The 26,477-nt window shown below is 50.5% G+C and overlaps 1 protein-coding gene across 2 annotated transcripts in view; it reads left to right on the plus strand.

Annotated features, from left to right (window-relative positions):
• RAB6A (RAB6A, member RAS oncogene family) overlaps positions 1 to 26,477 on the plus strand; it is an 88,079-nt gene that overhangs the window by 52,123 nt on the left and 9,479 nt on the right. The window contains exons 2-6 of one of the 2 annotated variants that reach the window (XM_077341204.1): positions 2,717 to 2,775; positions 13,957 to 14,010; positions 16,424 to 16,529; positions 24,315 to 24,426; positions 25,863 to 25,956. In XM_077341204.1, coding sequence (XP_077197319.1) covers positions 2,717 to 2,775; positions 13,957 to 14,010; positions 16,424 to 16,529; positions 24,315 to 24,426; positions 25,863 to 25,956 — 425 coding nt within the window. Of the gene's footprint in view, positions 1 to 2,716; positions 2,776 to 13,956; positions 14,011 to 16,423; positions 16,530 to 16,616; positions 16,723 to 24,314; positions 24,427 to 25,862; positions 25,957 to 26,477 lie in introns of both variants that reach the window. The other variant, XM_077341203.1, reaches the window with a different exon arrangement.

A 26,477-nucleotide genomic window follows, 5' to 3' on the forward strand; every position in this document is an offset into this window, starting at 1 on the left:
TCTCCAGGTGAGCAAGATAAGTTGAGCTGGAGAAAACAGCTGGCCACGCCGTCTTCCCTCCCCCCCTAGAAGTGACATGTCACGAAAATGCCGTCACCGCCCGTGTTAGCTGGCGGGCTTGAGAAGGACTGAGGGAGCAGGAGGAAAATATTTTTTAGAGGAAAATAAAATAAAAATATTTTTATTAAATTATCTCCATTCTACAAAGCACCATATATGCAGCTGATTTTTCAAAATATATATCTCTTCTATGTACAAATCTTTCAAATAACTTACTCCAGTTTACAAATTACAAGTCAAAGTCACACCAACCACAAAACAACACTCCAAGGGTTAATTTCTCCCCCCCAGCAGTAAATTATAGATACTGTCCCCCACCTCCTTATATGTCCACCCGGAGGTTTCTAATAATGATTAGTATGGATTTTTTGGCTGCCGAATGAATGGATGATTTTTAGTTTATTGGCTAGTTTGATCAAAATTGTTACTTATTTTATTGGGGGTTTTATGTATTGGGATATAAATGGAATGAATGAATGAATGAATGAATGAATGAATGAATGAATGAATGAATGAATGAATGAATGAATGAATGAATGAATGAATGAATGGCATTTCACAACCCTTCAATCACGGCAACCATCTGCACCAAACTTGTATTGGTTTTCATTCTTTGTCATATACAGACAATGTTTTTTAACCAGTGTATTATGTTCTCTGCTGTCGTGTCTACCACCCCTGTTTTCAGCAAATGAAAGGCATGAAAACAGGGATGGTAGACAGGACAGTAGAGAACATAATACAGTATCTATAATTTAGTGCTGGGGAAAAAAAATATATCATCGGCCAGTGAAGGATCTTTCCCACTTTCTTCCATACTTCCTTGGAAGTGTTGCATTTGAAGAGAAAATGTTGTATGTTCCCTTCATCGCCAGAAGCGTCGCATCCCGACCTTTTGCACAGCCTGTTCCGTTCCACTAGCCACTTGTTTGTGCAGCCCAAATTCAATACCTGATGGTAGGCCCGCCATCGGGTCTCCCATAGACTATAAGGGAGCCGGAGGCAAGAGGAAGCTTAAGGTGGGAGTTAGGCAGGCAGGCTCCGCCCCCCCAGTGCAGAACCTCAAGAGAAATCACCCATGCTTGGGAGGGGAACAGCCGAGCAACGGAAGCAGCCCATTCCCTAGCTCAGGGGTAGTCAAACTGCGGCCCTCCAGATGTCCATGGACTACAATTCCCAGGAACCCCCTGCCAGCATTCTCTGGCAGGGGTTCCTGGGAATTGTAGTCCATGGACATCTGGAGGGCCGCAGTTTGACTACCCCTGCTCTAGCTTGTGGCCAAGTCCATTAAGGTAGGAGTAGAAAGGCCGCGGACCCCCTCCAGAGCTCCTGGAGAGCCTGGTTGGGAATCCCTGCTCTAATAGTACCATAAGTCTTCATTCTAATGGCCAGAGTTGAATGCTGAGATACAGAGTTTGGCGGACGGATGATGTGTGTGAACAAATGAGAGAGAGAATGTGATATTGTTAGAGGACTCGGTTCCCCTCTGGAAGCCCCGTGCACTTAAGAGCAACCAGGTTGGCAGCAAGTTTAATTCTTTGCCTGCTCTGCTTGCCACTGTCCCATTATAAAGGGTGGGACGTTTTGAAGTGAGGACTGCACAAAACATCACCGAATCCCAAAATCCTGCTTGCCCCGGGAACTCCTTGAACTCGCGAGTGGGCGTTCTTGCATAACATCCGTCTGTACGTGTGGATAGCGAGGCCTTTCTTTAATTATAAGCCCAGTGGGAAGTGGCTATTGTCAGCTCTCATAATCTCTGCAAAAGCGCTGGTTTGCGATTTGACACATTCAGAGTCACCGTGGAGTTAAAACAGCCGGAGCACCGAGGTGGCCTGATAAGATGAAGAGACAAATCCTTTGTGTGTGTGTGTGTGGGGGGGGGGGGAGACACCCTGCGGGAGTCAACTGGCCGCTTCATCGGCTAAGAGGTGCTTGATGCATCTTTCAGGTCAAGACCTCGAAAGCTCGTGCTGCGTGTGCGCCCACGAAAGAGAGAATACGCTTCACTAGAAATGGTAGGTCGACCCTGGCTAATGTGAAGGGGAGAAGGCGTAACAGGATCTAAAATACAGTGGGCTCCAAAAGCCACCTGGACGTGATAACTGCTGCATAAACCTTAGTTAAGAGCCTCTTGTGGGGCAGAGTGGTAAGGCAGCAGACTTGCAGTCTGAAGCTCTGCCCATGAGGCTGGGAGTTCGATCCCAGCAGCCGGCTCAAGGTCGACTCGCTGGCAGGGGCTTCTGGGACTTGTAGTCTATGGACATCTGGAGGGCCGCAGTTTGACTACCCCTGCTCTATAGTAATCATTGATCACGCCTCCAATTGCTGTGAAACCATGTTCAGCTCTGCTTGTTATCCCCACTGCTTCATAATCAGAACATGAGTCCACTGACTCCTTTAATTTTGGGGAACTTATTGCTGGGATAGATTCAAATGGGTCGCCGTGTTGGTCCGAAGTAGCACAATAAAATAAAGAGTCCAGGAGCACCTTTAAGACCAACAAAGATTTATTCAAGGCGGGAGCTTTCGAGTGCTTGGTCTTCAAGGTGCTGCTGGATTTTGATTTTATTGCTGGGACGCCTGGCCTGGAATGTCTCTTCGGTTACCCCATTTTAACCCCTCGATTCTTTTCTTTTTTTTTTCTTTCTTCCAGTGGGGAAGACCTCGTTGATCACCAGGTTCATGTACGACAGTTTCGACAACACCTACCAGGTAACACCTCCAAACGCCCTCTTGTTGAGGGGGCTGGTCATGTGCCCCTCCCCCAAGTATTCAGCTTTTCTCCTGAAAGGACATTGAGTTCTGATGGGACCCAGTGACTTCTTGAAGACCCAGCTGCCACCTTCACCTACACCTGCTTCCCTCATTTTATGTCTGCGGGTGGGGGAGAGAGACGGAGGATCTATTTTGCCTAAGGCCCAGTGGCGTAGTTGGACCCCAAACCTGATGGCATTATTGGGAGGGAGAGACAAACGCAAGATACAGTTCAAACGCTCAGGAAGGGTGACTGAGATGTTTCCACACTAGGGATATCATTCGGATTTGCATTTTGAAAGGGTCAAGTTTTTTTTTGTCCGTTTTCACACTGAAATTCCTGTTTCTGGTTGCAGTCCTGAATTTCCCCCTGACTTTCCCCACAGCAAAGGAATCCCCAGAGATCTGGTTTTCCTTGTTTAAAGCAGGTACTAAATAGGGTCTGATTTTGGGCTGCCAGATGTGGAAATCGGGGTTTTCCTCTTGCCCAGAGGTAGTCAACCTGTGGTCCTCCAGATGTCCATGGACTACAATTTCCATGAGCCCCTGCCAGCGTTTGCTGGCAGGGGCTCATGGGAATTGTAATCCATGGACATCTGGAGGACCACAGGTTGACTACCCCTGCTCTTGCCCACAGTTTTGAGCTGTTTGGGAACGCTCCATTCATCATCAACGTCCTTCCTCCCCTCCCTCCCTCCCTCCTTCTATTTCAAAAAATCTTTCTTTTTAAAAATCTCCCCCGTAAGTGCCCCAAATGTAACCTTTACAACACTGTTTCTAATTTTTTTTTTTACAATAGCAGACTTACACAAGAGTGTCATAATGCTATAACATTATAGCGCGGGTTTTTTAAAAAGAGGTTACATTCAGGACACTTTCGGGGGAGGGGGAGGCAATCAACGGCACAGAATGGTGAATTTAAGGGGCGCAACGGGGGGGGGGGAAGGTGCAAGCAGGCAGTACTTTGCAAAAATCACATTTTTGTAAAGCGGGAGGGAGCAAAGCACGATGGGAGGCTGTCTCCGTCGGACTCAGTACGGAAAGCATGTCATGAATTTCAGCCCGGGAAATAAGGGGAGGAAAACCCAAGTGTGTAAACAGTAGAGTCAACAAACAGCATCCAAAAGGAATCCCAAGCAAAACTAAAACATGGTATGTCTCCTAATGAGGAAACGGCAGTTAACGAAGCTGTTTCTGTTGGGAAATTTATGTACTCCGTGAACCTGGCTTGGTGGTGGAGCTGCGCAAGCATTTTTTCTTCTTTATGTTCTTGTACGCCATTTACGGTCCTCCGGCAGCCATTTGTCAGCTGCTCTACTGCGCAGGGTGTCCTGCCTGGCAGTGACCAGAGCCTGGGCTTTTTCTGTCATGGAAGAAGCTCCCTGGAGAGGTGAGCGAGAGGCTCAGGAAGCAAACCCCAAATCTGTCACCTCATTAGCCCCCCCCCCCATGAAAGATGCCTGCCATCCAGATGTTCAAATGGGAGGGGGGGTGATTAGGTGAGAGATTTGGAGTTTGCGATTTTATTTTCTGCTTCCACTAGGGATGTTTTAACGGTGATTGCACGCTGCTTTGACCTGGAAGGAAAGACTCCTATTAAATTAAATGGTATTCAATGATGTCATGAATATATAAAATAAATAAATGCTGACCTCAGACTGGTCAGAGTAGGGGACCGGATAGCAGAGTAGATGGTAGGTCAGGGTGGGCTCCTCTTGGGAAACACATGTCAGGTGCTTGAGTGTCTGTTCCTTTTGACAGCAGGAAATTGGGAACACTCACAGCCCTGTTCTCAATTCTTTGCACCTGTCCAGGTGGCTGAACTGGGAAGGGACCTGTTTGTGGCGGGAGGGGCAAGAGAGAGGGATTCTAATCGCTTCATGATTTTCCAGTTGACTGCAGTTGTGAAGAAATGGATTTGTGTCTGCTAAAAATGCTCGAATTGTGCTTTAAGAAGACATGCATCTTTGACAATATTTGCAAAAACAAAACCCAGCTCCAAACAAAAACTCTGCAGTCGATGTTTCCAGGCTAAATTACTATTTTTGCAAGGTAGCTGGAGTGCATCCCAGAGTGGGGATTTGGAGCTCACTAGCCGCTTTCTGTTTCTAAATTAAATTTTTAAATTGCACCCTGGTACGTTAGGGAGAGTCTTGTGGTCCAGGCGAGGGAACTTCCGCCTCTTACTGAACAGAAGTAGTTTGGCAGGGGAGAGAAGGACTGGCTAACCGGCTCTTCACATACTGTCAATGCTCTTAGGTTGTAAAGGTCTGTAGGGCTGTAGTCACACAGGTATAGTACAGCTGTGTTCAGACTCTTGTTAAATAGAGCCATGGTCATCTGGATTCAATGTCAGTGACAGCAGAAGCAGATAACACTGCAGGGGTAGTCAAACTGTGGCCCTCCAGATGTCCATGGACTACAATTCCCATGATCCCCTGCCAGCATTCGCTGTAATACTGCAAAGTAACAGACCTTTTTTGGATGCCCTTTTTGAATGCAAAAAGGTAGAGGTGGGTTAGGACTAAATTTAGAAACCCTTTGGCTGCATCCGTACATCAGTCTTTTAAAGTATTATGCACCTTGTGCAAAGCTAAGTCCTGAGACTTTGCTAAAGTGAAGAGCAGCTTCCTAAAAGCTTGCTTAATGCTTGAACTTGTGAATGCTAATTCTACCCATGGTCTATTGTGCTCCTCTTTGTACTGAGAGCCAGCTTGGTTAAGTGTTTGAACTGGTGAACTGGTAATCTGGTGAACTGGGATTGATTCCCCACTCCTCCATGTGCAGCCTGCTGGGTGACCTTGGGCCAGTTCCAGTTCTCTCAGAGCTCTCTGTCTTGCCTACCTCACAGGATGTCTGTGCTGGGGAGAGGAAAGGAAGGCGATTTGTAACCCACTTTGAGACTTCTTCAAGTAATAAAAACAGGGTACCTGAAGGAGTCTCAAAGTGGCTTACGCCTGCCTTGCCTTCCTCTCTGTACAACAGGTGCTTTGTTTATTTATATATATTGTTTTGCAAGTTGGTTTTTCTATTTTTTTAACTTTTCTGTAAACACTTTATATATAACAATATATATATATATAACAATATATATAACTATATATATAACTATGTGTGTGTGTGTGTATGTATGTGTGTGTGTATATATATATATATATATATATATATATATATATATATATATATATATATATATATATATATAAAGCGTTTACAGAAAAGTTAAAAAAATAGAAAACCCAGCTTGCAAACCAATTATTATTACATATAGGAGAAAATAATATGGTACTGTCTTAAGGAAATATATGGTCAATCCCCATCGTGTTATTGATTATCCTGGGTCCTAACCTAAAAATAACTACTATCTTTCATAAGGAAGTCCAAGTAATAACAGCATTGTTCGTCATATTCTTCAGGTGGTTTCTGATTAACCCTGTTAGTAAGCCCCTTGCCATTGCTGCTAGGTCCACTAATTTGTCCAGCCATAGAGAAGTAGTTGGAGTCTCCGTCGCTCTGGATGCTCCGCCCACACAACAGGCTCCTGGTGAATGGCCCAAGGCCACCCAGAGACTTCCGGTGAAGAAGGAGTGGGGGAATCGAACTCAGCTTTCCAGATTACAGTCTGATGACTCTCATGAAAAACAAAAAACCCTTTTGGGATGCTTTCCTTTGTTTTAAAATTCCCTGTGAAGACTCGGCGTCCTTGCCGTTATGAATGGGCTCTCTCCACAAACCCCGCAGCCTTTGGCCTCGCAGGCCAATAGAAATTCCCGTTGGGTCAGCAGAATGAACGACGGCTCTCTGGAGCGGGACGGCAGCTGTGCCTCTGGCTCCCCAGCGCAGCAAACGTCCTTTTCTGGCTGCAGTAATTAACGTGCTGCTAAAGCAGGTGTTGTTGTTTTTTTAATGTAATCATCTGTCTTTCTCCTGGTCCTCTTTCCATCATGTTTCCCTCCATTGAGCGCATGCCCTAGTTTTTAGCTGGAAGTCTGACCCCGCTGTCTCCAGCATTTCATCATCAAATGGCTGCCTCTACAGAAAGGAAGTGTAACAAAATCAACAGAGCCACTGGAATGCGGATAATTCAGTGCTCAGCTGGAAGCTAAGAGGGTTGGCCCTAGTTCCTATTTGGATGGGGGTAACGCCAAGGATCAAATGGCAGAAAGCGAAGAGGAACTAAAGAGCCTCTTGATGCGGGTGAAGGAGGAGAGTGCAAACGTTGGCTTGAAACTCAACATCAAGGAAACGAAGATCATGGCATCCGGCCCTCTCAATTCCTGGCAAATAGATGGGGAAGAAATGGGGGTAGTGACAGATTTTATTTTTCTGGGCTCCAAGATCACTGCAGATGGGGACTGCAGCAAAGAAATTAAAAGACGCTTGCTCCTGGGGAGGAAAGCTATGGCAAATCTAGACAGCATCCTCAAAAGCAGAGACATCACCCTGCCAACAAAAGTGAGTCTAGTCAAGGCTATGGTCTTCCCAGTCAAGGCTATGGTCTTCACTGCGTGACACAGTGTTGCACTGGATAGGCCATTGGCGTGATCCAACATGGAATCTCTCATGCTCTTACATTTGGTGCGGTGATACTTGGTCTTCTTGGTGCTTGGAGAGCAACAGAGTTCTGCTGGTGGACCTTCTATTGGAACCCAGATTTAAGCCACTTTGTGACACAGAGTGTTGGACTGGAGGGGCCATTGCTCTGATCCAACATGGCTTCTCTTATGTTCTTATGGCTGCAGCAAAGGTTGTTCTTCTGTCGGACTCTGGCCACATTCTCCACCACACTTTTGATAGTGAAGACACTGAAGACAATGAAGGTGCCTTGTGGGAGGGCCATTGTACACAGCAGACCCTTCTGTAGGCATCTCCCAAGGTGACATATTCCGAGGATTATACTGTGCTTGTGTTTTTGATCTTCTTGACACTAGAACATCACGTGGGGAGATGGGGGTGGAGAAGAAATGCTAAGTAGAAGTCATCTCATGGTGCATTATAATATAAGCGTTGTTTCCTTTTCGTCTGAGGTCTCACAGCTGTCATCTTGTCAGAAGCCTTGAGAAAATGCTAACATATCTTTGGGTTTAATCTCCAGATCTTTAAGGCGCAAGAGCATCTTCCTCTTTGACAGCTAAATTGGCCCTTGTTCGGGTTCAGTAATGCCCCTGCAATTTGGGAAGGGCCCTGAGAATTGTTGTTTATCCGAGGCGAGCACGTATGAAGCTGCTACAGGCTGAATCAGGCTCTTCTGCAGTCGTCTGCATTGCCTGGTCTGACTGGCAGGGACTCTCCAGTGTCTCAGGCTAGAGGTCTTTCTCATCCCTACTGCCTGGTCCTTTCTAACTGGAGACTGAACCTGGGACCTTCTGCATGTCAAGCAGAGGCTCTTCTGCTGAGCCACATCCCCGTCCAGAAGGGTGGACCTCCACTAGGGACTGTCATCTGCCATCTCGGCTGTTGAAGAGAAGCAATTTGGAGCATTTACATGGTGGTCAGAGTAGGATTCTGCCTGCAGTTCTACCTGGAAATGTTCTTTCTACATCACTTCCTTTTGCAGAGGAAGAACTCTCTACTAGAACTGAAGAGCAGGGGTAGTCAACCTGTGGTCCTCCGGATGTCCATGGACTACAATTCCCATGAGCCCCTGCCAGCGTTTGATTCTGTTGGAAAGCGTTTGCTGGCAGAAGCTCATGGGAATTGTAGTCCATGAACATCTGGAGGGACCACAGGTTGACTACCCCTGCTCTAGAGGACATTGAGATGGCCAAGATATAGACAGTGTTAAAAGATTCAGGGAGGAGAGGTTATCTGTGGCTACTAGAGATGATGACTAACAGGACCCTCCAAGTTCAGAGGCAGCCAGTGCTGGGAGGCAACATCGGGGGAAGGCCTTGGCCACTATGCCATGTTCTTGGCCATCCAGAGAAACTGAAGGGCCATTGGGTAAGGCAAAAGGCTGGACTAGATGGGTTGCAATCTGAGTAGGTCAGCAGTGGAATGGGCTGCCTCTGGAGCTGCTAAGCTTCCCTCACTGTTGGTCTTCAAGCAGCGGCTGGACAGATCCTTCTCCTGGATGCTCGAGGCTAATCCTGCACTGAGCAGGGGGTGGGACTAGATGGCCTTTATTGCCCCTTTCCCCTCTAGGATTCTAGGAGTCTAGTTCAGCCGTGGAACGGGCTGCCTAAGGAGGTGGGGAGCTCCCCCTCACTGTTGGTCTTCAAGCAGCGGCTGGACAGATCCTTCCCCTGGATGCTTGCGGCTGATCCCTATGATTCTCTGATAATAATTTCTATGGTCCAGCAGGGCTCTTCTTATGTTCTTATCAGAATAAGGCCTCAGTCTCTCTGCCCTGTGGCTGGCCCTGCAGAGGAACTGGCTGGCCCCTGGGTGAGACGGGAGGCTGGACTGGAGGGACCCTCCCTGGTCTGACCCAGCAGGGCTCTCCTGAGGCTCTTCTCAGGGGAAGGCCTCGGCCTCTCTGTCCTGTGGCTGGCCCTGCAGAGGAACTGGCTGGCCCCTGGGTGAGACGGGAGGCTGGACTGGGTGGACCCTCCCTGGCCTGACCCAGCAGGGCTCCTCTGAGGGTCTTCTCAGGGGAAGGCCTTGGCCTCTCTGCCCTGTGGCTTGCCCTGCAGAGGAACTGGCTGGCCCCTGGGTGAGACGGGAGGCTGGACTGGAGGGACCCTCCCTGGCCTGACCCAGCAGGGCTCTTCTGAGGGTCTTCTCAGGGGAAGGCCTCGGCCTCTCTGCCCTGTGGCTGGCCCTGCAGAGGAACTGGCTGGCCCCTGGGTGAGACGGGAGGCTGGACTGGAGGGACCCTCCCTGGCCTGACCCAGCAGAGCTCTTCTGAGGGTCTTCTCAGGGGAAGGCCTCGGCCTCTCTGCCCTGTTGCTGGCCCTGCAGAGGAACTGGCTGGCCCCTGGGTGAGACGGGAGGCTGGTCTGGAGGGACCCTCCCTGGACTGACCCAGCAGGGCTCTTCTGAGGGTCTTCTCAGGGGAAGGCCTCGGCCTCTCTGCCCTGTGGCTGGCCCTGCAGAGGAACTGGCTGGCCCCTGTGGGAGGGGAGGCTGGACTGGAGGGACCCTCCCTGGCCTGACCCAGCAGGGCTCTTCTGAGGGTCTTCTCAGGGGAAGGCCTCGGCCTCTCTGCCCTGTGGCTGGCCCTGCAGAGGAACTGGCTGGCCCCTGGGTGAGACGGGAGGCTGGACTGGAGGGACCCTCCCTGGCCTGACCCAGCAGAGCTCTTCTGAGGGTCTTCTCAGGGGAAGGCCTCAGCCTCTCTGCCCTGTGGCTGGCCCTGCAGAGGAACTGGCTGGCCCCTGGGTGAGACGGGAGGCTGGTCTAGAGGGACCCTCCCTGGCCTGACCCAGCAGGGCTCTTCTGAGGGTCTTCTCAGGGGAAGGCCTCGGCCTCTCTGCCCTGTGGCTGGCCCTGCAGAGGAACTGGCTGGCCCCTGTGGGAGGGGAGGCTGGACTGGAGGGACCCTCCCTGGCCTGACCCAGCAGGGCTCTTCTGAGGGTCTTCTCAGGGGAAGGCCTCGGCCTCTCTGCCCTGTGGCTGGCCCTGCAGAGGAACTGGCTGGCCCCTGGGTGAGACGGGAGGCTGGACTGGAGGGACCCTCCCTGGCCTGACCCAGCAGGGCTCTTCTGAGGGTCTTCTCAGGGGAAGGCCTCGGCCTCTCTGCCCTGTGGCTGGCCCTGCAGAGGAACTGGCTGGCCCCTGGGTGAGACGGGAGGCTGGACTGGAGGGACCCTCCCTGGTTTGACCCAGTTGGGCTTTTATGACATTCTTAAAGCTAAGTCTTTGTTGCATGAGGCTTGCTCAGGCATTGATAGTGGAAAAGGAAAGGGAAAAAGAAAGCAAATCTTGCTTTGTGCCTTTTTGGTTACCTCAGGATCGTTAAGCACTAGAACCCTTTAGAGAGCTTGCCTTTGAAACCGGCCGTTGCCAGGGCCTGTTTGCGTGCTGGCTAATTGCTTCGCAGGGAGTCAGCGGTTGCCTGCCAGATATTCATCCGCCTGCTCGAGGAGAGCAGCAGCGGTGCAGACTTGCAAATCAGTGCAGCGTTTCCTCCTGGGTGTTAGGAAAGCGGAAGGCGATGAGATGGCACATTTGGCGGAGTGGGCTTTCTCCCAGGTAGACCACGTGGTTGTCAAACCGCAGGCCCGCTTGCCAGAACTGGCCCATAGAATCATAGAACCATAGAGTTGGAAGGGGCCGTAGAGGCCATCTAGTCCAACCCCCTGCTCTACGCAGGATCAGCCCAAAGCATCCTAAAGCATCCAAGAAAAGTGAGTATCCAACCTTTGCTTGAAGACTGCCAGTGAGGGGGAGCTCACCACCTCCTTAGGCAGCCTATTCCACTGCTGAACTACTCTGACTGTGAAAATCTTTTTCCTGATATCTAGCCTATATCTTTGTACTTGAAGTTTAAACCCATTACTGCGTGTCCTCTCCTCTGCAGCCAGCAGAAACAGCATCCTGCCCTCCTCCAAGTGACAACCTTTCAAATACTTAAAGAGGGCTATCATGTCCCCTCTCAACCTCCTTTTCTCCGTTTGCTCTTTTCCAGTCCTCCGGGACATCTCCAGTCCTTAAAGAGGTTCCAAAGATGATGGACAAGGGCTGTGCAAGTTCTCTGGAAAGTTCTTTGAGTACTCTCGGGTGCATTTCATCTGGACCAGGGGATTTGAACTCATCCAGTGCAGCTAAATGCCTCTTGACAACCTCTCTATCCATGTTAACCTGCCACCCAGACACTATCCTTTGGCTACAGCCATCTCTAGATGTGCCTAAACACTTTGACCTGTGGGAAAAAACTGATGTAAAATAGGCACTAAGCCTTTCTGCTTTCTCTGCATCTTTCATTAGAGTTTGTCCATCTGCACCCAACAGTGGGCCTGTTGCCTCCTTGACTTTACGTTTGCTCCTCACATAACTGAAAAATCTTTTCTTGTTACAATGGGCTTCCCTGGCCAATCTTAGCTCACTCTCAGCTTTGGCCTTTCTGATGATTGATCTACAGTGCCTAGTAACCTGTAGGTACTCTTCTTTAGAGCTCTGATATCTAGCCTATATCGTTGTACTTGTAGTTTAAATCCATTACTGCGTGTCCTCTCTTCTGCAGCCAGCAGAAACAGCGTCCTGCCCTCCTCCAAGTGACAACCTTTCAAATACTTAAAGAGGGCCATCATGTCCCCTCTCAACCTCCTTTTCTCCAGGCTGAACATTCCCAAGTCCCTCAACCTATCTTCATAGGGCTTGGTCCCTTCATAGGGCTTGGTCCCGTGAGCAACGGGTGCAAGGGAGGGAATAGAAGGCTGCTGAGTCCTCTCTCCTCAAGCTGGCTGCGGCTTTCCATGGTCTCAGGCAGCGATCCCCGTCCTTAACTGGTAGAGATGCCAGCTTCCAGGCGGGACCTGGAGATCCCCTGGAAATACATATTCAGATGATAACAGTCAGCTCCCCCAGAGAAAATAGATGCTTAGGAGGGTGGGCTTTTTGGCACCGTGCCCCACGGAGGTCCTTGTCCTCCCCAGGCTCCATTCCCAAATCTCTAGGTGTTTCCCAACCTGGAACTGGCAACTCTCACCCCCCCCCCCCCAATCCCCTACTGGTGGGCAGCGGGGCGGATCTGTCCTCCGCCCTATTAACTGGAGATGCTGGGGACTGAACCTGGGACTTTCTCATTCATTCATTCATTCATTCATTCATTCATTCATTCATTCATTCATTCATTCATTCATTCATTCATTCATTGCATGCCATTTATATCCCACCCCTCACTGTGGTGTCTCGAGGCAGGGTACATAGAACCAGTGAGGAGTGGGAAAGGTACATTGGAATGTTTGAAACAATACGAGGGAGCAAAAAAGATAAACAGTTGTAACAACAGCAGCCTTTGGGGAACCACACCAGTTGAAAGAGGGTCACAGTAACAGTTAGGGACATGCTGAGTGTCAAGGTGGCCGTAGGAAGGTCCCCATCATTGGCCTCATCTGAATGCCGGGCCGAAGAGCTCCGTTTTGCAGGCCGTTCAGAGCTGTTTGTGTTCCGGCTGGGCCTTGATTCTGTCGGAAAGCTCATTCCACCAGGTTGGGGCCACGGAGGAAAAGACTCTGGCTCTGGTCGAGGCCAGGTGGATTTCTTTGGGGCCAGGGACCTCCAGATAGATGCTTGGAGTCGATAGAGCGTGCCGTTCTTCGGGGAGTAGAAGCAAGTAGATAGTTATTGATCCATGCAGGACCTTGACTTTCTGCATGTGAAGCAAATATTCTGTCTGCGACCCAAGATAGTTTTCTAGCAAGGGCAGCGGCAACGGAGTTTGGCACACCTGAGCTTGGTGCCAGCATGGCATAGTGGTTAAGAGCGGTGGACTCTGAGAGGGCCGGGTTTGATTCCTCATTCCTCCTCCTCCTCATGCAGCCAGCTGGGTAACCTTGGGCCAGTCACAATTCTCTCCAAGCTCTCTCAACCCGACTGAGCTCGCAGGGTGTTGTGGGGAGAGGAAGGGAAGGCGATTGGAAGCTGCTTGGAGACTCCTTTGGGTGGAGAAAAGCAGCATATAAGAACCAACTCTTCTTCTTCTTCTTCAGTAATCTCAGGGCTCTCTCCGCCCCACCTCCCTCATAGGGTGTCTGTTGTGGGGAGAGGAAAGGGAAGGCGACTGTAAGCCGCTTTGAGACTCCTTCGGGTAGAGAAAAGTGGCATATAAGAACCAACTCTTCCTTCTTCTTCAGTAATCTCAGGGCTCTCTCAGCCTCCCTCCCTCACAGGGTGTCTGTTGTGGGGAGAGGAAAGGGAAGGTGATTGTAAGCGGCTTTGAGCCTCCTTCAGGTAGAGAAAAGCAGCATATAAGAACCAACTCTTCTTCAGTAATCTCAGGGCTCTCTCAGCCTCACCTCCCTCACAGGCTGTCTGTTGTGGGGAGAGGAAAGGGAAGGCGATTGGAAGCCACTTTGAGACTCCTTTGGGTGGAGAAAAGCGGGGTATAAAACCTATTCTCCCCCACCCCGTACTCAGTTTCCAGAGCACGTAAGCTGGGCGAACGGTGAAGTGTTTCTTGCATTCTCAGGAACCGCAATACCCGATGACAGCGGTGGTGTTTACTTGCTCACCCGTGAAACTTTTGTTTTGCAGGCAACAATTGGCATTGACTTCTTATCGAAAACCATGTACTTGGAGGATCGCACAGTGAGTAAGAATTGTGTAGTAACCACACAGAGAAGAAAAGCACAATGTATTTTTCCTTACTAAGCCGGGGAATTACCCAAATGGGCTAGTGGCCGGGAGTCCCAAGGGAGGCCACCAGAGTGGGCATGATTCTGCCCCAGAAGAGGCGGGACTGCGTTGGTGTAAGGAAAATCTGGCTTTTATGTACATCCATGAATTTAAATATGTGGCTGGCTGTAGCTGTGAGATAAAACCTTAAGGAAAAGCCGATACCTTGATCCTACAGAACTTTTTCCTGCGAATTGATTTCGTTTTGCATAGCGAAAACAGCCGTATTTATGTAAGCCAACCGTTTGCTCAGAATTAATACAGAGACCGGGCCTCAGTACCATGAAAGATGCAAAATAACTAAAACATATTGTCACTTGGTTGACCATGCACCGTCACGGAATTTGGAGTGGTCCCCATCTGTCATTGTATCAGATGTCAAGCCAATCCCTGCCTCTTGGGGCATATCCTGCCAAAAGCTTATGTAGCGTCTTCTCTCTTCCACTAGAGAAAGGTGGTCCACCTTCAAAACACAGAGATGCTCAAGTGGCCTGTACTTAATTGTAACGCATGTGGTTCAGTGTTCTCACAGCAGCTCTGTGGCTGAATGATTCCTGTTTTCTAGTAAAGGGACTGAGGCAGGTGTGACCCAAGACTGGTGTGAATTTAACACACAGTTTTCCCCGCTTCACTTCTGGCCAGAGGATGAATCCAGACATGTATGAGCAACCAGGAGCCGTAAGACCTACACTGCTTGCTTAAGAGTAGTTGTGGGGGGGGGGGGGCTTTGCCTGGATTTCCCCCCTCTTTATTGCAACCCCAGTGGCTCACAGATGTCAGCTCACACTGGCTTCCTGAACCTGGGAGAAGGCAGAGAACAAATGCTTCTGCCAACCACTTCCACGTTTGTGTGGAAGGATTCTGTCCCACTCCCACCCATCCATTTTGCATCTTTCTGGGGGGAGGGTGCTGCATACATGTTGACAGACCGTACCAAGTAGATCGGGTAGTCAAACTGCGGCCCTCCAGGTGTCCATGGGCCACAAATCCCATGAGCCCCTGTCAGCATTCATTGGCAGGGCTCATGGGAATTGGAGTCCATGGACATCTGGAGGGCCGCAGTTTGACTACCCCTGAAGTAGATGGATTGAACGACGCTAAATAGATTCACGGTATCTAAATGCAACATTTTAACCTATAGCCCTAGTAGAGGGGTGGCCAAACTGCGGCCCTACAGATGTCCATGGGCTACAATTCCCAGCAGCACATGCTGGCAGGGGCTCATGGTAATTGTAGTCCACGGACGTCTGGAGACCTCCGGTGTGGCCACCCTGCCCGAGGCCTTGCAGTTGCTCCTGAGCTTCCCATGGTTCCAAACCCTGCTAGGACTTTTGCGGGATTCTGTTCAGCAGCTACTTTGGTTCCTGAATTCCTCCCAAGAAGGACTGCTGTGTCACCCTTGCTCAGAATGTTATGTTTTGACATGTTGCTCCTCCTGAGTTACATTCCCCGCATGTGACAGCCGGCTTTGCTGAGAACACGCATTGATCCCTGCTCCCTCTGGGGTTTAGCAGCCGCCGCTGGAGAAAGATCGGGTTTGGTCTTCGCTTTTAGCCACGGCATTAGTGGTCCTCCAGACTTTTTGTGTCCTTTGGCACCTTTAGAATCCTGACACCACGTGGTGGGTGCAGCTCCAAAAGGGCTTCCACAAGGCGGCTAACGTAGAGCCTGCCACAAAATACCTGCCACAGGTTACCTTCAGCCACACAGCGGAGGTCCGTGTGCTGTGGCACCAGCTGCCGCCAGAATTTTTTTAAAAAATTTGCACAGCCAATCAAATCTCCAGTGACCAGTCAGAAGCCTCATTGGGCAAAAGTCCTACCTGCCCCTCCCCCTTTCTAAAAATACTTGATGGGCACCAGGAAAAGTATCTGTGGTCAACGTGGAGTCCGTGGGCACCACACTGGGGACCCCTGGAGCACCCAGGAAATTGCAGGACACCCTTCTAAATACTGCCTCGGAAGGGGGTTGGCAAGTTGTGGAGGTGTTCTCTGATTGGCAGCAGTGCTTGTCACATAGGAGGAGGAGGCGGGTCTCTGGACTTCCCCTTCGGCCAATGGAAAAGCCCTAGCCGTCTGCTTCTGCTCCCAGCCGAAAGCAGTTGCTTCCATGCATGAGTTTTATATAATTTTTACTAGGCTTGTGCGCGGCGACGTCCGAATCGGCCGTTCGGAACGGCCGATTCGGACGCCTCTGCGCACGACCCTAATTTTTACCCAGCTCTTTCTTTTTCTTTAAAAAAAATAAGCAATCAGAATTTTATTCCTTTTTAGTGGCAGTTCGGCTTTTTTTTTCTTTTTCTTTTTAATTTTCTCCCCTCCCACAGATCAGGCTGCAGCTGTGGGATACGGCGGGTCAGGAGCGTTTCCGCAGCCTCATTCCCAGTTACATCCGTGACTCTGCTGCCGCCGTAGTAGTTTACGATATCACAAGTAGGTATCTCTTTGCTCCGGCTTTGACCCTTTGTTTTGTTGTGTTTCTTTTTTTCCCCCTCGCTCGCCTTGACCGATTCCCGTTAGGTACGGTTGCAATTGTGGGACACGGCAGGTCAAGAACGGTTCAGGAGCTTGATCCCTAGCTACATTCGTGACTCCACTGTTGCGGTTGTTGTTTATGATATCACAAGTGAGTGGGGGGGGAGCGGGAATTCTGCCTTTCCGGCATTTGTTCGTTTGTTCGCGCTTTCTTTGTTTCTCTCTCATCTGCCAGCCCGGCCCTGCATGCTGCCCCACAGTCTTGTGCTTGTCCGTTGTGGCGTGAAAACTTTCTGATGGGAACCTCGTGAAGATGGGAGACATTTTGGTTTCTGATGTGTGTTTGTCTCCCTACCCCGTACTCCCTCAAAAATGTCTTGTGTGTAGGAATAACCTTGCCCCAGAGCTGAGCCCCATAACCTATAGGGAACAGGGTTAGCACAGAAATTGCCACCGTTAGATTTGAGTCCAGAAACATTTTAGAGACCATCAAGAGTTGCAGAGTGTCTGCTTTGAAGCATCAAAGATCCTGCTGCTCCTCCACGTGCAGCCTGCTGGGTGGCCTTGGGCCAGCCTCTGCTCTCTTAGCTTTACCCACCTCACAGAAGGGCAGCCTTTCAGAACCTTTCTACCATTGATAAAACCCCTGAAATATTCTTTGGGCTTTGAGGAAACCCCGGAAGTGATGTCAACAGATCACACCTTCCCCCCCCCTGGAAGTCACATGCCACTGGAAGTGACATCGCCCGGACACTCCCACTGGATGTGACATCACCAGGCCACTCCCGCAGCCCAGGAATTCCTTAGTGCAGTGGTCCCCAACCTTTATTAGGCTGGGGACCGGCAGGGCATCGGGCCGCGCCCGCGCCCGCGTGGGCCACGCCCACGCTTTGGGCCGCGCCCGCGAGCTGCACCCGGCCGCGCCCGCGGGCCGCACCCGCAGATCGGGCCGCGCCCGCGAGCCGCGCCCGGCTGCGCCCGCGGGTCGCACCCGTGGATCGGGCCGCGGGCTGCGCGGGCGCGGCCCGGCCCTGATTCCCTCTCCCCGCCCTCCTGCAGTAAGTAGCTTCCCGGGCCGCAAGCTTGCGGCCTGGGAAGTTTTTTACTGCGAGGCGGGGTGGCGGGGAGAGGGAGCCGCGGCCCGGCATCATGGCCTTTGCGGCCCGGCGCCGGGCCGCGGCCCGCAGGTTGGGGACCACTGCCTTAGTGGTCTCCCATCCAAATACTAGCCAGGATCGACCCTGAATTGTAGAATCATCATTCTGTGAAGCTGCTTCCTTCCAAGATTTGACAGGAGCAGGCTAGCCCAGCTTCATGCAGTGGTTAGGATTGTGGACTTCTCACCTGGCGAGCCGGGTTTGAACCCGTGCTCCCCCACATGCAACCAGCTAGGTGACCTTGGGCTCACCACGGCAATGATAAAGCTGTTCTGACCAAGCAGGAATATCAGCGCTCTCTCAGCCTCCCCTCCCTCCCAGGGTGTCTGTTGTGGGGAGAGGAAAGGGAAGGCGACTGCAAGCCACTTTGAGGCTCTTTCGGGTAGGGAAAAGCGGTATAGAAGAATCAGCTCTTCTTCCTCCATAGGTCAGGGCCTCTAAATTGTCACTGGACTCAAATCTGTCTGTTGTACTGCAGACCAGCTTGGCTGCCCTCTGAAACACCTACAGCAGGGGTGGCCAAACAGTGGCTCTCGAGATGTCCATGGACAGGGGCTCATGGGAATTGTAGTCCACAGACATCTGTTGAGCCACAGTCTGCCCACCTCGACATGTAGGGTGCAGAGCTTTGTTTTAAGTTCACTGGACAAATACAGAACACATTTCCTCATCACAGAATGAACACCAAACCTTGGGAAATTTTAGGGGGGGGGGCAGCAGGGCTTGAAAAACAGCCACCTGACTTTGGCTGGAGCTTTGGTGTCTGCTTGCTAAATGAAGCTGCTGCCGGCCGCTCTCTCACGCACGGGGTACCTTCCTCTGCAAGCTGCTCTTGAGCAAACCGTAAAGGTGTGCTGGGATCCCCACCTTTTCCTGCTCCATCTTTCCCCCCTTCCCTTTCCGACTTCCCGGAAAGCAGCCGACCTCATCCCCATCTCACTCGTTATCCGCTGGTCTGTGGGCTTCGCCATCAAGCTGTGGGGCTTCTTTTTGCCACTTTCAAATTGTGCTCTGCCACTGACGTCATCTGCTGCTGTTTGCTCCTTTGCTCTCGGCAGCCGGGCAGGATCCCCGAGGACTGTAAGCCTCCCTCTTTGCTTGATTAAAAGTTTTGTTTTGTCTTGTCCCGTTCCCCCCCCCCACCATCAATCTGCTCTTTCGCTTTCTTCCAAGGTACGTACATTTTTAAGAACTAAATATTATGGTCCCTCTGCAAAGGGAGTTGAAAATACCAGTAGAAGCCTTCATCTGCACATAGATCTGTGAGAAGAATAAACATGTTGCATGCTTTGTTCAGATCATTACGAATACTACAGCTGAGCAAAATAAGAACCTCGTGCAACTCCCAAGGAGCCGGTGTTAAAACATCAGTGCAAGAATGAACAATTGAGCAGTTCACACAAAACAAATGGGGCTCACGAACTGGGCCGCATTTGAGCGCAATGATCAGTGCTCATTAGGTTCTTGGGAGCCGTGCGTCTCCTAGTATGAACGCCAAACCTTAAGTGCCCTTCGATTGGAGTCAAGAGAAGATATTTCTTCGTCTGTTAATTGCTGGCAGAGCCTTAACTTGCCGTGTGAAACTTCCTCCAAATGCAGGGGAAGAGCATTCCCCGAACCATTTCCTGCAAAATATGCAGGCCAGAGCCAACACCACACTAGAAACGACTGTAGAACATTACATCTCTGTGACTCAAACCTTGGGGAACCCATATGTATTTATTTACATTATAGGCCACCTCTCACAGGATCTAGAATCATAGAGTTGGAAGGATCTAGAATCATAGAGGCCATCTAGTCCCACCCCTCTCCTCAATGCAGGATCAGCCTATGTCAGCCCTCTGGCGAGTTCCCAATAAAGAAACTCGTCATTGATAAGAAGGTTCTTTATTAAGAGAAATAGCGAACAGAAGCAAGGGTTTGAAAGCAAGCTTACGAGCACACCTTTATGCTTCCCCTGCGAGCCCTCCCCACCAGTTTAAATAGGCTGCCTAAGGAGGTGGTGAGCTCCCCCTCACTGGAAGTCTTCAAGCAAAGGTTGGATGCACACTTTTCTTGGATGCTTTAGGATGCTGGAGGCTGATCCTGCGTTGATCAGAAGGTTGGACTAGATGGCCTCTATGGCCCCTTCCAACTCTATGATTCTATGATTCTAGTTCAGCAGTGGAATAGGCTGCCTAAGGAGGTGGGGAGCTCCCCCTCACTGGCCGTCTTCAAGCAAAGGTTGGATACACACTTTTCCTGGATGCTTTAGGATGCTCTGGGCTGATCCTGCGTTGAGCAGGGGGTGGGACTAGATGGCCTGCATGGCCCCTTCCCACTCTAGGATTCTATGATTCTAGTTCAGCAGTGGAATAGGCTGCCTAAGGAGGTGGGGAGCTCCCCCTCACTGGCAGTCTTCAAGCAAAGGCTGGATACACACTTTTCTTGGATGCTTTAGGATGCTCTGGGCTGATCCTGCGTTGAGCAGGGGGTGGGACTAGATGGCCTGTATGGCCCCTTCCAACTCTATGATTCTATGATTCTAGTTCAGCGGTGGAATAGGCTGCCTAAGGAGGTGGTGAGCTCCCCCTCACTGGCAGTCTTCAAGCAAAGGTTGGATAAACACTTTTCTTGGATGCTTTAGGATGCTGGAGGCTGATCCTGCGTTGATCAGAAGGTTGGACTAGATGGCCTCTATGGCCCCTTCCAACTCTATGATTCTAAATCTTGGCGTGTTATATAAAGCAGCGGTCTGCAATCTTTTGGCTGCCGCAGACCGCTGTGACGGAATGGGGGGAGAGGGCGGCCCTGGGCCCTGTGCACACACAGCAGCCCCAGCACAAACGCGCATGCACGGACGCAAACGCGCATGTGCGTTTGCACCGCTGGCATGCCACCAGCCGCAGCTCCCTCTCCCCGCCCCTCCAGGCCGCCAGCAAATCGGCCACCAAAGTGGCCGATTAGCTTGAGGCCCGGCAAGCTTCTCTTCCCCCCGCCCGTCCCGAAGCAAGAAGCTTGCCAGGCCACAAGCTAATTGGCCACTCCGTGACCAAATTGCTCGCAGCCTGGCGAGCTTCTCGCTGGTGGGGGGGTGGGTGGGAAGAGGGAACTGCAGCCCGGCGCCAAGCCCTTCGCAGCCCGGTGGCGGGCCGCAGCCCAGGGGTTGGGGATCACTGATATAACGTACCAGGCCCTGCAGCTTCTCAAGCCCAGATGCCCATGCGTTAATAGTTCAGACACTACAAGCCTTGCAAGGTCAAGATAAAATCACTCTCAACAGGTATAATGAGAAGTAGGTCTCGTAATCTACAAAATTACTATTATACCATTCAAATAAGGCAAGCAGCAGGTCAAAGGAACATGGCACAGATCATGTGAACAATAAGCGTTGGAACTGGGGCTTCACGTCCTAAAGCAGTTCCTGACCCGTGTTTATTTATTTAATTAATTTATATTTATACCTCCGCTCTTCCACTGGTCTCATGGCGGTTCACACAATTTAAACAACAAAAGACAGTAAAACCCCATAAGAATACCCCTTACAACAATGAAAAGATGGATAGAGAGAGAGATAGACAGATAGACACCTCTTACTCTGCATTATCCCCTCCCTCCCTCCTCTTCTTTCCCCCGTTCCAACTGGAAGGGAAGGTCAAGTTTTCTTCCGCTGGGAGTGAGGAGCCAGATCTAACAGGCATCGAAGGGGGTGGGGGAGACTGCTTGCAGACCGCCAGTGGGGGGGAGCTCACTGAGGGTCTCACTGGGTATCGTTTCTCAATTCCTCAGTATCTCATTTAGGGCCGCAGTTGGTTAAACCGCCCTGAGCCTCAAGGGAGGCTGGTCTATAAATGAAAATAGATAAATACATAAGTTTTCTAGCAGTCCTGAACTGTTTTTTTTTCCCAATTTCTTTTTTTAAAATGTGTGTGTGTCTTAACGCCCTTCAGTTGAGCTCCACAAAGGAAGAAAGGCAGCGAATGCACGTTTGAAATAAATATCCATTTGGCTTAGAAAAGACTTCCCACGGTAGCACCGTGCACTGTTTTTTTGTTAAATTATTCTTTTTATTTTTGCATATAGGAATAAACAGAAGAAGAAAAAAAACAGAATAGATAAAGAATAAACAGAATTACATTACATCCCCATTCCCCACCCCCTGAGATCTTACTATACTCCTAGTCTAGGTTTATTTGGCAAGATAGTAGTCCATATAAAAATGCCCTTGCTTTTGGTTTACTATCGATGGTATTCCCGTGGACCATCCAGTTTTTAGCTAACACCAGTCTCACTGCCATCGTTGCATTAAAAAAAAGGTTTTTGCTTGCGGTGGGAGGTTTCCTGGACACAGACTTAACTATATTGGTCTCATAGGAAACTTGGCATTAAACATTTCTTCTAATACACCATGAACTTTTATCCAGAATTTACCGTTTGTGTTTTAATGACTGCAGGCCACGCTTGGGTGGCACCAGTCATTGGGCTGAAACATGGGATTAAAAATACAACCAAAGACAAAGCAGCGACTGATAAGGGTAAAACCTACTCCAGGGACAAATGGAGCAGACAGTAAATAAATGTGCGCCTCCGTTTTCCTTTCCATTGTCCACATGCAGCTGTCATGCTCCCTGGATGTGGCAGAACAGGGGCTTGCTCACCTCTCTTCTGAACCCGGTGCTGAGGTGCAAAAATACTCCCCGAAGATTTGGGGAGGGACAGTGGGTTTAACATTTGGCCCCACGTCCTATTCCGTTTTTATGCAGGGGCTCACAAACCAAAGCACCCCCGGTTAGGTTGTCTTGTCTTTTATTTTAAGTCCCATTGGACTCCTCCTGCTGTGTATTTGAAACCTGCGGCGAGCTGTGGAGAAGTTCCTTATTGCTTGTGCGGTTTAGTCGCTCCGGAGGGAATAACCCTTGTTTGAACGCAAATGATTAGGCAGCAGAGAGTATCGCTGGCTCCTTAAGAGCTGTGATTCACGAGAAGGCTGCCTGCTTATCGAGCTGCGGGGGTCTGCTTAATGTCAACAGGTAGCCCCCATGGTTCTCCCCTAAGGAGGTCTCTGCTACTTCCATCCCTGTCTCCACCCGCATCAACCGTGTGCCTGAGGAATGGCCTAGAACAGTGGTCCCCAACCTTTCCGAGGCTGGGGACCGGCAGGGCATCGGGCCGCGCCCCCGCGGACCGCGCCCGTGCGGGCCACGCCCGCGGGCCGCGCCCACGGATCGGGCCGCGCCCGCGGGCCGCGCCCACGCCGCGCCCGCGGATCGGGCCGCACCCGAGCCGCGCCCGCGAGCCGCGCCCGGGCCGCGCCCACGGATCGGGCCGCGCCCACGGGCCGCGCCCGCGGATCGGGCCGAGCGGGTGTGGCCCGCACAGGCGCGGCCCGGCCCTGATTCCCTCTCCCCGCCTCCCGCAGTAAGAAGCTTCCCGGGCCGCAAGCTTGCGGCCTGGGAAGTTTTTTACTGCGGGAGCGGGGCGGGGAGAGGGAGCCGCGGCCCGGTGCCATGGCCTTTGCGGCCCGGCACCGGGCCGCGGCCCGCAGGTTGGGGACCACTGGCCTAGAAGACGGAATCTCTTTTGTTAGCTGTGCTTTTTCCTAGGAGTATCTTTCCCAATGTTCATCCCCCCCCCCCCACTACACCACCACATCCTCAGCTTACACAAGGGATAGTCAAACTGCGGCCCTCCAGATGTCCATGGACTACAATTCCCAGGAGCCCCTGCCAGCATACGCTGGCAGGGGCTCATGGGAATTGTAGTCCATGGACATCTGGAGGGCCGCAGTTTTGGCTACCCCTGGCTTACACCTTGAATACATGTAAGCACCGTATATTGAATCTGCTCATTGGTCCGTCAAGGACAGCGTTGTCCACTCAGGCCGGCAGCCGCTCTCCAGGGTCAGCCAGAGACCTTTCACAACATCACCTCCTGCCTGGTCCCCTTCAAATGGAGGTAGAATAGAACAGCAGGGTTGGAAGGGAACTCCTGGGTCATCTACTCAGAGAACCATTCACGAATTTGTACAAACAGAAGGCAATTCAGTGCCCAGATTCAAATGTGCATAAAGCTGCAGATAGTTTTCAGAAAGAAGCAGGAAACCACCACACGTGTCCTGAAATCCTCAACCAAATGGGTAGCCGTGTTGGTCTGAAGTAGCACAATAAAATCAGAGTCCAGGAACACCTTTAAGGCCAACAGAGATTTATTCAAGGCGTGAGCTTTTGAGTGGTCAGTTTTTGCAAGAACTCGAAAGCTCACGCCTTGAATAAATCTTTGCAAGCACTCGAAAGCTCACGCCTTGAATAAATCTTTGTTGGTCTTAAAGGTGCCACTAGACTCTTGATTTTATTCAGTAAACCAAGTATTATTTTATAAAACGAATGCATACCTTTAGAAAAGAAACAATCATAATGTTTACGGAGTAGAAAAACAGTAGAATGGGCTAAAGAATAGGCCAGTCAGTTCTTGATCAAGAATTCCAGACACTCGATAAAGCCTCCGATATATCAGGGATGACTGACATTGACGTTTTTGGTGCTCAGCATGGATGCTTCGACTGCCTCCCCGTGACCTTCATCCCCCTTGTTTGCCTTTTCCTTTCCAGATGTCAACTCGTTCCAGCAAACCACAAAATGGATTGACGACGTCAGAACGGAAAGAGGAAGTGATGTCATCATCATGCTAGTAGGAAACAAAACAGACCTGGCCGACAAGAGGTAAGGAGCCAGTTTGGTGTAGTGGTTAGGAGTGCAGACTTGTAATCTGGCATGCCAGGTTCGATTCTGCGCTCCCCCACATTTATTTATTTATTTTATTTTATTTATTAGATTTATATACCGCCCTCCCCGAAGGCTCAGGGCGGTTTACATTAAACCAATCAACAATACATGCAACCAGCTGGGTGACCTTGGGCTCGCCACAGCACTGATAAAACTGTTCTGACCGAGCAGTGATGTCAGGGCTCTCTCAGCCTCACCCACCCCACAGGGTGTCTGTTGTGGGGAGAGGAAAGGGAAGGCGACTGTAAGCCGCTTTGAGCCTCCTTCGGGTAGGGAAAAGCGGCATATAAGAACCAACTCTTCTTCTTCTTCTTCATGCGCGTAGTCTCAGGGGCCAGCCTGAACGCTCATGTCTCAAAAATGCTTTAAAAGCCGTGAGTGGCCGTCAGGGAACTGAGGGCAACCTATGGCTGTTCCAGGTTGGAAGGGTACAAGAGTCAAAGCTTCCTTCATCAGATACCAAGCTTGGACTCTCAAAAAAGAGGAAAAAAGCTGGGTTTTTGTACCCCACTTTTCACTACCTGAAAGCGTCTCAAAGTGCCTTACAGTCACCTACCCTTCCTGTCCCCACAACGGACACCCTGTGAGGTCGGTGGGGTGGAAAGAGCTCTGAGAGAACGGTGACTGGCCTGAGATGGGGCCAAGAGAGCTCTGAGAGAACTGTGACTGGCCCAGTGTCACTTCCTTGGCTGCAAGTGGAGAGGGAGTGGGGACTCAAGCCCAGTTCTCCAGATTAGAGGCTTAATCGCTAAACTAAGCTGGTGTAGCACGTACTATGGAACTCTTGTTGCTCTCCAGGGTGCTACAGGGCTGGAATCTAAGTGTTCTGCTTCAGAAAAAGCAAAGTTTTTCCATAAATAATCACAAAAGCCAAGTTTTTGCCCTTTAATATCCGTGGAAATAGTCAACACACAAAGTACTAGGCTGTTTCCTCAGGCCAGGGGTAGTCAAACTGCGGCCCTCCAGATGTCCATGGACTACAATTCCCATGGGAATTGCAGTCCATGGACATCTGGAGGGCCGCAGTTTGACCACCCCTGCCTCAGACTGTGAGAGGAGATGTGTATTTCCCAGCTCCTTAAAGACCTCTCGGACAGGTGCCATTTACACTGTTGCAGTACACTGTTAGGCTAAACGTTTTTCTTTGGGATTTAGAGCCGAATTTGAGTCCAGCGGCCGCTTAGAGACCAACAAGGTTTTCGGGAAATAAGCTTTGAAGAGCCAGAGCTCCCTTCATCTGATAAAAGTCAGATTTCTACTTGTATCTGAAAAAGGGAACTTTAACTGTGGGAAGCACATCGCCCCCCAAATTTTGTTCCGTCTCTAAGGTGCTCCTGGACTCAAATCCCCTTTCGTTTCTCTTCTCCCTCCAGGCAAGTGTCGATCGAAGAAGGGGAGAGGAAAGCCAAAGAGCTGAATGTAATGTTTATCGAAACTAGCGCCAAGGCAGGGTACAATGTAAAACAGGTAAGTGGCGGAGCAGCCAGAGCCTCAAGGGCACGTCTAGAGGGGAAGGGGACCCAGGAGCAGGTGCCGATGCCTGAAAGTTTATTTGCTGTGCCTGCTAATTCCAGCAGTTTGTATTGACAATTAGACTGGTGCTTTAGTCTTTTAATTCAGTGCAAGCCATCTTGTGTATTACGAACAGCAAGGCGGGGAGAAAAAACGCCAAACCTCAAATAAAGCGAACGGAGTTGATTTGCACAGTACTGTTGATTTATACCGGAATTGTTCTTGGCTTTTTCTCTCACAGCTACACACGTGGCATTGTGGCTTTAAGGCAGCCTTTCTCGGCTTTTTTCCCCTTGAGAAACTCCTGAAACATCCTTCAGGCTTTGAGAAACCCCAGAAGTGGTGCAATCCTGCAGAACATGGTCAGGAAGCAGAGCTGTGGACACGCCCACTCGAGGCCCCTCCCCTTCCCAAGCCATTATGGAGGGCAGGTTGACATGACCATAAACGTTTAACGAATGTTAAAAAATTAATTA

This window comes from Paroedura picta, chromosome 6, assembly GCF_049243985.1.
Source record: "Paroedura picta isolate Pp20150507F chromosome 6, Ppicta_v3.0, whole genome shotgun sequence".
In the NCBI taxonomy this organism is placed as follows: domain Eukaryota; kingdom Metazoa; phylum Chordata; class Lepidosauria; order Squamata; family Gekkonidae; genus Paroedura; species Paroedura picta.